Source organism: Podarcis tiliguerta (assembly GCF_965153285.1).
Source record: "Podarcis tiliguerta genome assembly, chromosome: 9".
Classification (NCBI taxonomy): Eukaryota; Metazoa; Chordata; class Lepidosauria; order Squamata; family Lacertidae; genus Podarcis; species Podarcis tiliguerta.
Genome location: NC_139542.1, coordinates 68291340 through 68306849, shown reverse-complemented (window position 1 = coordinate 68306849; position 15510 = coordinate 68291340). Strand labels below are relative to the sequence as shown.

Here is a 15510-nt window from a genome sequence, read left to right as displayed (position 1 = left end):
AGGCTCCCCGTTGTGCCTCCGGCTTGTAGGAGCTGGAGGCACATGGGGGTTTGCACAGCTCACACACAACAAAGTGAGATCTGGAGAGCAGCTGATCCGAGCAGCCTCAACAAACCTCTGGCTCACGAGACGACCCTTCCTAGGGCCCAAAGAGGACTCCTTCCGAGTTGGAGGCGCAGTGGGGCTTTCCAGCTAACAGTAGCCACTTTCCCATGTGTCAGCTGTTAGCCAGAAGGCTGAAGAGCCTCAAGCAAAGCCCTGCTGCACCTCCTCCCAAGGAGACCTTCCCCGCAGACCAAAGAGGTTGGTTGTCCCCTTTAGGCTCCAGGGAGGGTCTCCTTGCAAGCCAGAGGCTTTTTGCAGCTGCTTAGCAGATGTGCGGGAAAGTTTCCCCATATATCAAGTCAGCGGCTCAACAAAGCCCTGCTGCCCTTCCAGCTTCCACAGCTGACGAACAGAGAAGCGTCTTCCCTGAGCATCAGTTGTGGTAGCCCCTAAATTCACCTTAATAACATCTTTGTTCACTAATCCATTTTTGAACATTTTATCAGGCTTCATTGCCCGTAAGGCAAGCCACAAAAATTACAGCGCTGACTACCAAACTTCAGAAAGTGAACTTTTCAAGTCATAGTTCTTCCTCCACTTCCGATAAACCTGCCTTCCCATTTGTACAGTGGTACCTCGGGTTACATACGCTTCAGGTTACAGACTCCGCTAACCCAGAAATAGTGCCTTGGGTTAAGAACTTTGCTTCAGGATGAGAACAGAAATCGTGCTCTGGTGGTGTGGTGGCAGCAGGAGGCCCCATTAGCTAAAGTGGTGCTTCAGGTTAAGAACAGTTTCAGGTTAAGAACAGACCTCCAGAACGAATTAAGTTCTTAACCCGAGGTACCACTGTACATGCCCATGCACATCTGGAGCTGAATTCTGGAGGTCTTTAGCTACGCAGATCAATGTATGGTGACCACTTAAAGAGACATCAAATCTGCTCCTAGTTTAGACAGGCAAAATTCAGGGCACTGTATCGCTAAAAGTAAGCATTTCCAAATCCTATGGATTTACTAACATGGCTTAGTTGGTAGAGCACGAGACTCTTAATCTCAAGGTCATGGGCTCAAGCCCTATGTTGAGCAAGATTCCTGTGTTGCAGGAGGTTGGACTAGATGACCCTCACGGTCCCTACAATTCTCTGATTATACTGCCCCACTGAGTAACTTTGGCTTGATTGTTCCCTTTCCACATTTTGTATGTAGCCTATTTAGTCCCCCTAAAAAGAGTATCATTGTTAACAGAAATTATGTAGTTTTAGTATTTCATCTTAATATACAACCAGTGTTTGTTTTAGGATCTCATCTTAAGTACCGCATTTTTTGCTCTATAAGACTCACTTTTTCCCTGCTAAAAAGTAAGGGGAAATGTGTGTGCGTCCTATGGAGCGAATGCAGGCTGCGCAGCTATCCCAGAAGCCAGAACAGCAAGAGGGATTGCTGCTTTCACTGCGCAGCTCTGGCTTCTGAGATTCAGAATCCCCCCCCCCTTATTTTCCTCCTCCAAAACTAGGTGCGTCTTATGGTCTGGTGCGTCTTATAGAGCGAAAAATACGGTAAGTTCCAATATTTCACTCTCAAAGCTAATGTATTTGAAATAAGGCCAATTGCTTTTATCCAGAAAAATAACTGGCATTGAAACTTTTGAAAAGGATTTTTGTCCCCAGTTCAGCAAGAGCATCCGGGGCAGATTCAAGCCCCCAGCTAACAAAAAACAGAATGAGAAAAAAAATAAAAAGAGAATGAGATGAAAAGAGAAACATTAGACAAGGCAAATAATCCAGTTAGGGATGCCTGTAGCTTTCTTTTGCAAGTCTTATCTAAAACTTTGCATATGAGCTGGGATTCTAATGCATGTTACATTAACAATGTGACAAGCAGCCATGCTGTAGGTTTAAAAATAAAATAAAATTAGGAGGAACAGGATAAACAAATAATAAATAATATTAGGAGGAGCCCTCTCCCCCTCGTGGAAAATAGCTATAACTGGAACAAATTGGGCTCTCCAGCTCCTCCCCCTCCAGAGAGACACCATGTTAAGGGGTGCAGTGAGAAGGAAAACCTAGCTCCAGGCGTGTCAGCAGCAGTGCTTTCAGGTGGCACACATTTGGGTGCGGATCGTGTCCATTTTAGTTGACTATACTTGCTACAGCCATTTTGTACATAAACCCTGATTTTGGTGGCATTCAAGGTCAAACTGTAAAGCAGCAGTGCATTTCGAAGTACCTATTGCTATTTTATTTTTAATGTCTTATAAACAGGTTTGCAGAAGACTAGATTTGCTGATATCGTACTCATCAGCAATTTATCAGTATTTGCGGGTATTTTTTAAAGACTAAGCTCTAGTGTTTTGCATTGCCACTCTGCTGTTTTGTTTTTATGTGTTACTTCTTTCTTAAAGAAATAAAAATGAATGAACAACTATAGCAATGCTTCTGGTACAGGACAGTAACACCCCTCCCCAACCCTAATGAATTGATTAATCAACTAATCTGCACAATTTATTAACATTTTGGTCTCAGATTAAGCATTGACCTATCAGTCCTTCTGCTTCTCTAATTCACATCAGAGGACGGTGGCAGAAAGCAGTTAAACATAATAGGAAAGGGTGACTGGTGGCAAGTCCACACCCAAAGCAGCACTGGTTACTTGGGCAATTGGCAGGTGCAGGTGTCAGGTCTGCTGGCATAAAATGTGTGATATTTCATAACAGATAAACTCCAGATTAGGGCTGGGCGATAAATGGTTTTCAATATCGCAATATATCACCAGCTAAACATTGCAGTATATCACGATATCTGAAGCTAGGAAGGAACTACGATATTGGCCCGAATAGAAGCCACAAGTTTCCAATTGTGAAAAGTTACAAGTGTGGCTTATATCTGCAACCTTATGGTATCATTGCTGAAACAGCTGGCCATGAGGGCCGTCGGGGGTGCAGGGCAGCGGCACCATCCTGACCGCCTCTCCCAAGCCACCATAAGGGAGGGAGGCTACTGGCAATGCGGCGTGGCTCCCCCCCCCCCCCGGAAGCAGCCCGGGTGCATGGGGCAATGGCACACAGCCTGCCTGCTACTCCCAAGCCTCCCCTGGCACCAGCCTGGGGAGGTAGTGCCAGGAGGCGGTAGTGTCAGGAAGCAGGTGCGCAGCGTGCTTGGAACCAACCGCCAGCGCTGGCCGCCCCCAGTTCAGGGCAGTAGTGCCAGGAGATGGACCGCACCCACAAATAAGCCTTGAATTTTAAAGCTGCGGCTTATCTGCGGGTACGTCTTTTATTCTGGCCAATATCTGACCCAATATTCTGGCTCTAAAACTGATAAATGATGATAGTGAATACAAATAATCTGGGACTGCGAGCAGGCCTACAAGGCAGCCCAAACGGCAGCAGCTTGGCAATGGCAGAAGCACTGGCAGCCTGGGCACAATAATCAGCCTGCGAAGCATCATCACGGCAGTGGCGGCAGGAAACGGTGGCAGAAGCCACGAGGACTCGCAGGCCACCACTGATTGTGCTGCCACCATGAGGCCTTGCAGGTTGTCGCCGCTACTATCAACACGTACTGTGGTCAGGGCAAGCTGCTTCTGCCACTGCTGTTTCTGCCTCCCAGCAGGCCTGCTGGCAGTCCCAGATTATTTGTATTCACTAGGACTTATCGCCGTATTTTCGATTGTCCTGAATACCACCATTTGGTAGCCAAGCCCAAAACCAAAAGTCCGGTTGGGATGCATCTTGGCTTGCCTGCTGATGAAACTGTGTGTGTGATGATTGATAGTATTGTCATTTATCTGTTTTAGACCCTTAAGTAGTAGCAGTTGCCAGGACATTGTCCTGTTTGCCTCTGTGTTGTTCCTTCCTTATTTCAGACATTGTGGTAGACTGCAATAATTAGCTGGTGATAACATTGCAGTGTTTAGCTGGTGAGCTACCACGATGTTGAAAACCAGATATCGCCTAACCCTTACACACATTGTGATTCGTGATATATTGCCAGCTCAAATATTATGAAACAATTATCAAGATGTGAATTTCAAACCGGTGTTGGATGATATATCACCCAGCTCTACTCCAGATATCTTGTAGGAGATGGGATGTCAGGGAAGAGGCTAAGACTTGTTTGATTTGCTAGAGATTTAGGGAGCAGATTGGTAAATGGTAAAAGGGGGAGATTGGTAAAAAGGAAGTTGAAAGGCACCTTCAAAAGTGTTAACTCTTTCCAAAACAACTGCTCAAAACTGCAAGAATAGAAGCTCACATAGATCAGGAACGGTAGCATCAAATCCTTGAGGATGTCACGATGTCAGTGTGGTTAATGAGCAGAATCAAGGAAGCTATTACAGAAGCCTTCCTTCAGAAGATGGAAGCCTTGTCCATAGGAAGACAAAAAAGGAACACAAACACTGGCAAGAGAAATGCCGAAAGAAGAATCTGAGCAGCATATTGCTAAAAACATTAAGAAAATGTAGTTAACTACCATCAGAACTAGGAAACCAGCCACAAAGGTGGTTGGACTGCTGGATAACAAGGGAGTGAAAGGGGTGCCGAAAGAAGAAAAAGAGACTGCAGAGAGACTGAATTGACTCTTTGTGTACGTCTTCACTGTGGAAGATGTACAACAGCACCAGGTCCAAACTGGTATGTTCACAAAGATAGTGTGAACAGCTAAGGCTGAGATCTATATGCACCTACAGATGAAGGGTGGTATACAAATTTAATAAAAATAATAAAATTAAAATAAGACAATTAGTGGCAATGAGGAGTTCTAGATCTTATTGGCCCATTAAAAATTAACTATTCACCAGGTGCAAATGTTATCCCTCCTGAGTTTTTTTCAAGAACTCAAATGTTATTATTGCTGGTCTGCTAACAAAACTATGCAACTTTCCCCTAAAATACCAGCTCCATACCTGAAGACTGGAAAATGGCCAAATGTAACATACATTTTTAAAAGAGATCCAGGAAAGAAGATGTCATTTAGCATGTTGGACAGGGACAATACCATACAGACTATGAAATTGGACTTTGAATACTCTTTTGATAGTTCCTCCTCAAAGGCTCCTTTGTGACCCCAATGTGACAAGAGGGCAAGTCGTCGGATGAAACAGTAGCTGGATAAAGAACAGGAAGCAAAAGAGTAGGAATAAATGTTCAGTTCTCACATTGGAGAGAGAAGTTGGGTTCCCCCAGGAGCCTAGTAAAGGTAAAGGGACCTCTGACCATTAGGTCCAGTCGTGGCTGGACTCTGGAGTTGCAGCGCTCATCTCGCTTTATTGGCCGAGGGAGCCGGCGTACAACTTCCGGGTCATGTGGCCAGCATGACTAAGCCACTTCTGGCGAACCAGAGCAGCACACAGAAACGCCGTTTACCTTCCCGCCAGAGCGATACCTATTTATCTACTTGCACTATGACGTGCTTTCGAACTGCTAGGTTGGCAGGAGCAGGGACCGAGCAACGAGAGCTCACCCTGTCGCGGGGATTCAAACTGCTGACCTTCTGATCGGCAAGTCCTAGGCTCTGTGGTTTAACCCACAGCACCACCCGGACCCAGATTATCTAGTTAGGTGAGATGATGACATTTCCTGAAAACACCAAATTATTTGGGGTGGTAAAGATGAAAGGGGATTTTCAAGCTCCAAAAAGATCTATCCAAACAGAATGAATGGGCATTAATACAGCAAGGGCAATTCATTGTAAATAAGCTTAACATGATGCACACTGGCAAGATCTGAATTGAGAAACAGTTCTTGGGGGTGTGGTGGGCAGCTGAATGAAAAGGTTGAGCAGCCCTGAAAAATGTAAATTCCATATGCTAGGGATCATTAGAAAAGGGTTTAGAAATAAAACTGCTAACAATGTCATTTCTTTAAACAAATCAATGGTGCACTCACCTTCAAAATACTGGATATAGTTCTGGCAGCTGCATCTCTAAAAGAATATTGTAGAGCTGGAAAAGGTGCAGAAAAGGGCACCCAAAATGATCAGGGGGCTGGAACAAACACTTCTATGAGGAAAGGTTATTTACATTTGGCCCTTTCTATTTTTAATAAGGCGAATAAAGGATAACGAGAAGGGCTTTATAGCTTTCTTTATACATGGGGTGAAGAAAATAGATAATACTGGAACATGGGTCATCAAATGAAGCTGAATGGCAATTCAGAGGTCATTGAGGTCAATGAGAATTACTTTTAAGTAAAAAATATAGAGGCTTGCATTGTTAATTCCTTATAAAAAACAGACATTAACTGCATAGCAGCAATGAACTGTTCAAAAATACAGGTGCCCTGAAAAAAAATTGCACCAAAACACTCCCCTTTCCTAAAAGTACCACTGCATGAAACAGTTGGTGAAAATTTGATACTAGAACTTTGGCACTGCAATACAGATACCGTATTTTTTGCTCTATAAGACTCACTTTTTCCCTGCTAAAAAGTAAGGGGAAATGTGTGTGCTTCTTATGGAGCAAATGCAAGCTGTGCAGCTATCCCAGAAGCTAGAACAACAAGAGGGATTGCTGCTTTCACTGCATAGCAATCCCTCTTGCTGTTCTGGCTTCTGAGATTCAGAATATTTTTTTTCTTGTTTTCCTCCTCCAAAAACTAGGTGCGTCTTGTGGTCTGGTGCGTCTTATAGAGCGAAAAATACGGTACTTTAAGTTGTATTACTGAAGTTTCACATTAATGCCATTGTACATCTATGTCATTCTCCCATTCTGCCCATTGATTAATATGTTCAGAGGAGGCCTTATTAACTATGCCACTGCCTACAGACTTTCATTTGTGGCAACTTGGAGGAGGGTCTTCTCTATGTGACCTCTCAGTCTGTGGAATAAGTTCCCCACTGAGATATGGCTTCTGGAGAGCTTCTGCCAGCTGTTAAAGCCTATCTAATTACTCACATTTCCCTGGGCCTCTGATGCAAGTTCAATGATCCCTGGTCTTGGTAATTGTAATATGGGGTTTTATTGAATATTTAATTGTTTCAGAATTGTTGCTTGGTTCTGAATTAGTTTTATTATTCACCGATTTGGTACTTAAAAAATAATAATACTGGAAAGAGCATGAATATTCTAAATACAGGACTATGTACTTTAAAGTGTGGCATTTTCTTACGGTCATTAGGAGAGGGCACGTGGAATCTAATTATGTGCCTAAAATGAATACCATCAGAGCTTTGGATTACAAACGGAGGCAGATTTGACATGATGTCTGCTCTGGTTACAGCACTGTCCAGCGACCAATGGTTTGTTTCCTTTACATGCTAGTAAGTATGGAAAACCATGAACAACAGAGAAAGAACAAAAACAACACAACAGAAGTCTCAAGTGAAATAATGAAAGACTATGAAAAAGTTATCAGTTTCTTTTTCTTAAAAAGGATATCACAAAGCTATGCCTGAAAAAGTAGCTATTATAGTAAGCAGAATTTTGTTGCCGCTGCCAATTTTAACACACCTGTGCTTTCTATGTAATTTGAATTTCCACCCCACCACAAGAATATATACATCTAAAGTTGCCAGATTACAACATGAGGTCCTGCCGGCCCCTTTAAATGCAGAGTATGTGGCTACAATATCGTTTTGCCTCATTCCTGGTGCCTTCCTTTTCCCCATAGCTGCTGTAATAGGTAAAGAGGATGGGCATTGAGGGGCAGAAATTGCAGCAGTCCTGTTTTAGGATTTAAATAAACAGGCAAGATTTTTTTTTGGGGGGGGGAGGGAGTTGCAATCTGGCAAACTCTAGCCTACCAAGAAAACTGGCAGCCATGAGAGAGCTCTTTATACATACATTAATATAAAAATGGGCAGCTCATTTTATAACAATGACTTCAAGCTATAGACAGTTCATTTACCTAACCCACCAGTGTGGTTCAAAATGATTGCATAAGGACACATTCAAGATAGAGTCCTCAAGAAATCAAAATATGCACGTTATCCCTCCACCGCCCCCCACCCAGTATGTTTATATAGGCTTGGAAATAATACAGATAAATGAAAAGGGACATAAGCTAAGCAATTAAACATTTTAGCCTCTTCCCCAATTTAGCACAATTCTGCATTTTTAAACATAATTTGGTTGTCTCCCCTCCCTGCAATTTACAATTTGCCATTCTGATTCTGAATAACTGGAAACTAGCTCCCCCCCCCCCCCAATTAGTCAAGATTTAAATTTTATCTTCTTTGGTTTCTTATATACCCATATTAAATGTTATTTTTAATTACATACCCAACCTTCTTTTCTAATTATGCCTTCTTTTCTAATTATAATGAAAAGATTTCAGCTCTGTACTGTTAGTTCTCTGTCTGAATTCAGATTCCTTAGACTATTACACCAAGTGTGTACTCTGCTTTTTCCAGGAATGGACATGCACAACTGCTAAAGTGGTCAGCAGTCTATTTTCGTAATACTGGGCTCTATCAGAGTAGGGAGGGGATATAGTTGTATCCCGGTGGATGCTTTTCCCATAGTATCTGTGTAAGGAAGTCTCATTGCTGCACATACATCAAGCTTCCTGGTTCAGGAAGACTGTGTGCTTTAAACTTTATTGAAAGGAAGCAGAATTTAGTACAGTGGTGCCTCGCAAGACGAAAAGAATCCGTTCCGTGAGTCTCTTCGTCTTGCGGTTTTTTTCGTCTTGCGAAGCAAGCCCATTAGCGGATTAGCGCTATTAGCGGTTTAGCGGCTATTAAAGGCTTAAGGGATTAGCGGATTAGCTGCTAAAAGGCTATTAGCAGTTTAGTGCCTTAGAAAAAGGGGGTGGGGAGCGAAAAAAACCCCCCAGGAATCGCAAGACATTTTCGTCTTGCGAAGCAAGCCCATAGCAAATTCGTCCTGCGAAGCACCTCCAAAACGGAAAATCCTTTCGTCTAGCGGGTTTTCCGTCTTGCGAGGCATTCGTCTTGCGGGGCACCACTGTATATGCCTAACTTTTTCAAGACTGTGCTCAAAATGCTTTAAAACATCCAACTTGAAAATTGCAGAGGGTCTTGGCAGACCACTTAATGCTTTTCCTGCCTGTTGTAGCATTTCAACTGCAGTGTGTCAGATGTTGTATGGTTAGTAATTGCATTAGTAATGCTTCTTATATTACTTATATATTGTATTTTTATTATATTCCACAGAATTCAAATTGCAACGCAATAAGAATACAATTGAAGAAATAAAAGAAGCAATTAACACAATTATAAATCAGTATATTTAAGGTGACGGATAGGCCATCTCCCATCCTTCAACCACAAATCCACAGACAGAATGCGGACCACCTCAATGAAGCTTGTAATCTGCAGACCAGTTTGGGAATTCCTGCTTGAAAATATTGTACTATCAAGGCAAATGGGAAATTCAATTTTATACAGCAAAACATTAAGCAGTGCTAAACACTTTTAGCACTGCATCGTTTAAAATGGTAGATTCCTGACTTTTGTAAAAATAATAAGAATGCTCTTCTGTACTGAGCATTCTCATTTGTCTCATTTTAATGGAAAGTTAATACAGATTTTGTATAGGGGTGAGGGGGGGAGATGAAATACAACTTACCCAGTTGGTACTTTGAGTAACAACTTGATACTTGGCCAGTGCTGCATAATTGCCTCGTATTCCTTTCTCTGATATTCAGGTTGGTGAGTTTGTACTGTGTCCTCCTCCTCTTGCTTGTTTTCTTAGGGACCTCAGCAGGACCATCTTCAAAAGTGACACGCTTGCTTGGCTTCTTGCAGTCTTGCTCAATATGCAGGTCTTTAACCAAGCTGAAATTCTTAGCTTCCTCAGCATCCTTTTCACATCTGTCAGACGTTCTCTGCTTAGCAGAATGGGACCTTAAAGTACAGTGCCTTTTCCCCTGAAAGTAGCCGTGACTGGCACTACGATCTACAGATTCCGGAGTGCAAACAACAGTGCTACTGAAAGAATGCTGTTCTTCGGCCGGGTTGATTTTCTTCAAAAATATTCTACAATCCTTAAAGGTTTTGTCTTTCCAGTCATCTTCACCAAAGGCATGTGCTTTCCCGATATTTTTTTGGTTGTGATCTACGGATTGTGCGCTTGGTCTACAATTATTTGTCAAGCCAGGCTTTGTGCTGAGGTCTGACAATTGTGTTTTCTGTTGATAAAATGCACCTGTGGTTTCATTTCCAGTTGAAGTGATTCTCCGAGAGTCTACAAGAATTGCGGTTGAATTAGTGTCTACCGTACCATTCTCGTGGCTTGTGCTTGTTTTGTTGTTAATTTCCTGACTTGTGTTAGCAAAACACTGGCTTTGGCAGAAGAATCGCAAATGCTGCTTTTTCGATTTCCAGTCACTTGTTCCATGATTATACAGCTTTTTCACTTGTCTCCACCGATCATGCTGCAAATTCTCAAATTTGGTTCTTCTTAATTTCGCTAAAGTGAAGTTACGTTTCCTCTTTAAGACTCGAGACCTGACTATTTTATGGAGGATTTGTATCTTTCCCGCTGATTTTGATGGTGTGGATAGTGCAAATTTTTTAAAGTGCTTTCTCAAAGGACTAGTACTACAATCGCATTGTCTTGTTCCAATTTTAAATTGTCGTGTACTGATTACTTCAACAGGATTGCGAGCATTCGCCTTTCTCACTAATGCCAGTGACTGCGTTTCCGTAGTTTGCATAAACCATGTGCACAGTTCATCTATATTACACTTTTTCTGGAAAAGCATTTTTATAGGAGAGTTTTCAAGCTGTAACACGCAGGAGTCCAAAGGCTTTGATACTTTAATGCTATAGTCTTGTTCAATATGACACCGCTCATCATAGAGACATTTTTCAAATTCTTCTCCGTTCACGTGCAACCAGGTATTTGTTATCTGTTCATATCTACTATTTAGTTCTTTTAACAAGGAATCATTAGAAATGGAAGGATCCCACCATCTGAGGGAAGAATTTGATGAAATGGTGGGATCTGATGGCATTTCATTAACAAATCTAAACTTATTATTCTCTGAACTTTTTTTTGCTTTTTCTGGGGCCTTATTTCCTGAGGTATCTTTGGGTGCCATGTTTGAATGTTTTATTTTTTGATTCTTAGCATTTTTCAAACAGAGCTTATAGGATTTGTGTAGAAAGGCACGTCTACAAGACAGTGAGTTAGAGGATGCTAAGGACTGTAAGAAAGGCAGCGATGGTCTTCTATCTCTAAGAGATTGTCTCAAAGGGATTTCAGGTTTACTTGGTGCTATTGTAATAATTTCATCCGAAAAATCCTTACTTTTATCATTCCAATAGCCTTTTGAAACATCCAACTTATTGCATTGTTGATCAACCTTCTTAGGAGACCCATGTTTTTCTAACACAGTCTCTTGTTCTAAAGGAGGCAGGCAGCTGTTAATACTCACTATTCTTTCCTGAGATGAAATCTGGTTAACAGTCACTGATATGCCAGATATTTTTACTTTTGCTGGTCTACCAGGTTTCCTAATTATATTTAAAGGCTTCTGTTTTGGTCTTACGATATTGCTGCAATGGGATGGTAGCACTGGGCTGCTCTCTAAAGGTCTAACATATTCATAGCCAGATGCAGAGGTCTTGCGTTCAGTAGAGTTTTGCATACTTCTGTTTTTTGGCAAACTATTCCTTGTTTCTGAGTTCTGCTTCACTTGATCAGATTCACATACAACATGATTGTGAGTACTTGGTACCAAACTGACTACATTTAGGCTACTTTCAGAAACACACCTCTTAGTCCTTCGTGACCTTCCAAAGACAACTGTCACAGTAATGTTCTTGTTAATATTATTGTCCTCTAGAACATCTGCATTGGAGCTCATGCTTTTTTTCCTAGCACTGATGGAATCACTTATATTATTGGCATTTTCAGCATCTACCTTAGGCTTTGGCGGTCGGCCAATTGGACGCTTAATCTGCTTCACAACTTGAGGACCTAATTTTTTTGGTCGGCCCGGTTTTCTTTTCAGAGAGGATCCATTGCCACTTTGTTCTACAGGGTTTTCATTTGGCTTATGCTCGCCAATGTTTGTTTCATGAGCAATTACTGTAGGAAAAACAGAATTTACTTCATTTTTAGGGCTGTTTTCAAGAGAAACAGTTTTACCAGGATCCGCAGCTTCCAATTGTTTTTCTGCCAGCAAACTTGTTTTCCGCTGAAGAGAATAAAGGTCAATGTTTAATTTAGCGGAATCATTTACAGAGGTTAGCGTGTATTTCACTCCTTCGCTACTATTAATCTCTGAAAGGAACATAAGTTTTATAGGACTAGTGTAATTTAGTGCTGGAGAATTATCTCCCACATCAGAACTTGATTGCAAGTCCTCATTATGGTAAGTCAACGTATCTGAATTGAATGCTGATGATTTCAAAAGGCTTTTATATCCTTCATCAGACACTTTTTCTTCTTTTGTTGGCAGACATTCCTGTTTGCTATTATTGCTACATGGAGCATGAGCTTGTGACAGTACATATTGTCCCGTACTTCCACTTTCACTCATGCTAATAAGAAGACCATTTTTAGCATTATTGTTGGCTTCATACTTGTGCGTATCTTTCAGTTTGCTGGATATTTTGTAACTATTAAACAATGGCTTTTTAGTCTTTTGAGCCATATTTATTGTATCTTCCAAACGCTCTACAACAACATGTAGATTTGTGTTTCGTACAATCTTATTTATATCTTCGTTGCTGCACGTTTGGGCCTGTAAATCTTTGAGCATTTTTTCTCTTTCCATGCAGTTAGGTTTTTTCCCGTTTGAGGATTTTTGAAATAAAAAATTGTTTGTCACATACACAGAGCACCACACAGGAGGAATAACATTATGTTTGGTCCTGTCTAACATCCTATCATCATCTCCCTTCACAGAGACTGGATCCATATGTAGTTCACAATTTCCATGTATTTTAGCCAAGCTGCTTTGGGATGCTGTAGAAGTATTTTCTGAAAATGCTACTAAACCAGAATTGGTCTCTGAATTATTCAGAAGTAGTTCTACTGTCTCTTCTTGACCTATTGGCAAAGACTTTGATTTAATGGGAGAAAACAGCTGATATTTATTTTCATTAATTTGTAAAGAATGATCTTTTGATGTGCTATGATTTTCATTTTTGTTTGGTGATAGTTTGTAATTTTTTTTCACATTTCTTTTTGAATTTGCCTTTTTCCTTATGAAGGTTTCATCCAGGCTGGCTATCTCTCTCTTAATTTGCAACGATTGTCTTTTAAACAGTGATGAATCGGGGGAATTATGCAGTGCAAATAAGGTTTCTTGCCGTTTGCGAAATCGTGTTTGGATAATTTTATTTTCTGCTTCTTTGTCATGCTGGCTCAACAACTCCATAAAATTATAATCATTTGCCTTAGCATCATGTAAGAGAGAGGTTATGAAGCTCTGTAATTTAAGATCAGATTCTGTTCTCCCATCACTCTTAGATAATTTTGCAAGATTTGCTGTATCAGTAGTTTCGATTGATTTTAATTTCTCATTAATTCGATCCATTAAGTCCTGAAAGGCGGCAGCATTTTCAACTTTTTCAAGCTTATCAGAATTTATAAGGCTAGTTTCTTGATTTGCACTTAGAAAAGTCTTATCCACGTTACCGGCCACTTCTGCAATGCATAATTTATTTTTCGGTTCACACACAGAACAACTTCTTTCAGCTCGCGACAGGGAAGGAGGCTGATTACGATTCATTTCAAGTCTATTTAGAGATCCTTCAACTGATTCCTCCAAATAATCATATTCATCAGCTTCCACAGGTGATAATGTAGGTGGCGAAGGGCTGTGGCCTCTGCTAGCTTTGTTAATCTTTTGCCCTGCTGAAACGAGATTTGTACAAAGTGCTGTTCTTGCCGCGTGGCTCTTAGACTCCTTTAACTGTTTGAGGCAGCACCTAGGAGGACTAGAAGGCACAGGATTCCCTTTGTTTACCACTGTGTTAACATATCCAACGGTCACAGACTGGCACGACAAACGATCTAAGTCTTTCACAGAGACTGACAGAGGTGGCAAACAAGTATTTGGTCTTTGATTTTGTAAACAGCACCTTTTCATTTGCATGTTGCCATCACAACTGCAGACTGGAATGTGCACATCATCTTCAGATGCTTCTGAATGTATAGTTTGCGGCAGTTGGCAACTGCCAACAGAATCAATACATGATTCTTGGATTAAAAATTTCAACATAGCTAAAATCTGATGCCCGTGATAAGAGCATAACGATTCCAAAACCTTGCTTAGAGCAGAATTTCCTCTTTCCAATTTAGATGTTTCCTCTGATTTTGCATCATCTGTTGCACTTGAACTGAAAACGAAAAGCAGATCAAAACAAAAAGGAAATTGCAGTTAAATATGGCACAATATGACTGAAGATTAATTCTGATAAGGTACCAAAACTCTTATTTCAAAAGTTACAGTTCCACTGAGGTTCTGCATATACACTGTATGGAACACATACAACATTAATGAATCTGCTAACATTATGTGATACAACAGTAAGAAAAACTCAAGCTTGGCTAATAAATTATTTTTTAGTCAGATAGATTCTCCAATATAAAATATGCAACTGCACCTTCCATAAAATAGTCTAACCACAGAAATAATAAGCCTTCATTTACTCCAGTGAGATAATATTTTAATTTAAACAATAGTCACGATACGGTTGTCATACTAATCACATTTTAACTATAAGTAAATTACATTTAAAACAATAGGACTCTGGGCCGCTTCACACATGGCCAATTTCTAATACAAATATCATGTCTTAATAGCAAATTTCGTGAGTTCTAAAAGTACATTTTGTGCTACAAAAGCACACAGAGCAGGGGAAAAAACTCTTAGTTGGTTGATGGTTTCCCCTACTAGTACATGGAGCAAAACATACACATTTGAATTTATCAGACATGACTGTATATTTGTTTTTATTTTGATTATATATTTTGTGGTTTTATATTTTGATTTTGTTCTGTGAACCACCCTGAGACCGGGTGGTATATAAATTCAATAAATAATAATAATATATTCAAGATGTAATGAACTTCCTACAAGAATGTCATATTTCCATACAGGAAATTAGCCATTTGGTAAGCAACCCTTACTCTGAAAAAAATGGGTTCTGGAAGTGAAACACTGATATTAAATTTCATTTGATGCTTATTTAGGTTAAGTTACCAGTTAAATGAGAAATGTAGTAGTTCCTTTTATATCTTGAATTTAAGAAATCAGTATTATTTAAAAAAGCTTTACTTGGGCCAGACTATTTCCAATCTCTTTCTAAACAGGCAGCAGTCTACTAAACATAAAAAAATAAATAAAATAAAATTGAATGGATACTGTGTAATGTTGGATATTTAACCACCCACTGAAAATATTGTTCTAAAAATGCTGGCTTTTCTTTTAAAATCTGCATTGCATATATGAATTTGGACCCTGTGTTGCTTTAGTTCACTCAAAACTTTACATGAATGGTTTTCCTCATTCCTTTCAAGGGCAGAGTCAACTCTTGCT

At 40.5% G+C, this 15510-nt stretch overlaps 1 protein-coding gene across 6 annotated transcripts in view; it reads right to left on the bottom strand.

The window, feature by feature from the left end:
• The window catches only part of LCORL (ligand dependent nuclear receptor corepressor like), a 56706-nt gene that overhangs the window by 2298 nt on the left and 38898 nt on the right, over nucleotides 1-15510 (bottom strand). For 4 of the 6 annotated variants that reach the window (XM_083457883.1, XM_083457881.1, XM_083457886.1 and 1 more), the window contains exons 7-8: nucleotides 9579-14308; nucleotides 5935-5990 (exon numbers count right to left, since the gene is read on the bottom strand). The exons of 1 other annotated variant lie outside the window; for it this stretch is intronic. In XM_083457883.1, coding sequence (XP_083314009.1) covers nucleotides 5935-5990; nucleotides 9579-14308 — 4786 coding nt within the window. The remainder of the gene's footprint in view (nucleotides 1-5934; nucleotides 5991-9578; nucleotides 14309-15510) is intronic. One more of the 6 variants, XM_083457884.1, reaches the window with a different exon arrangement.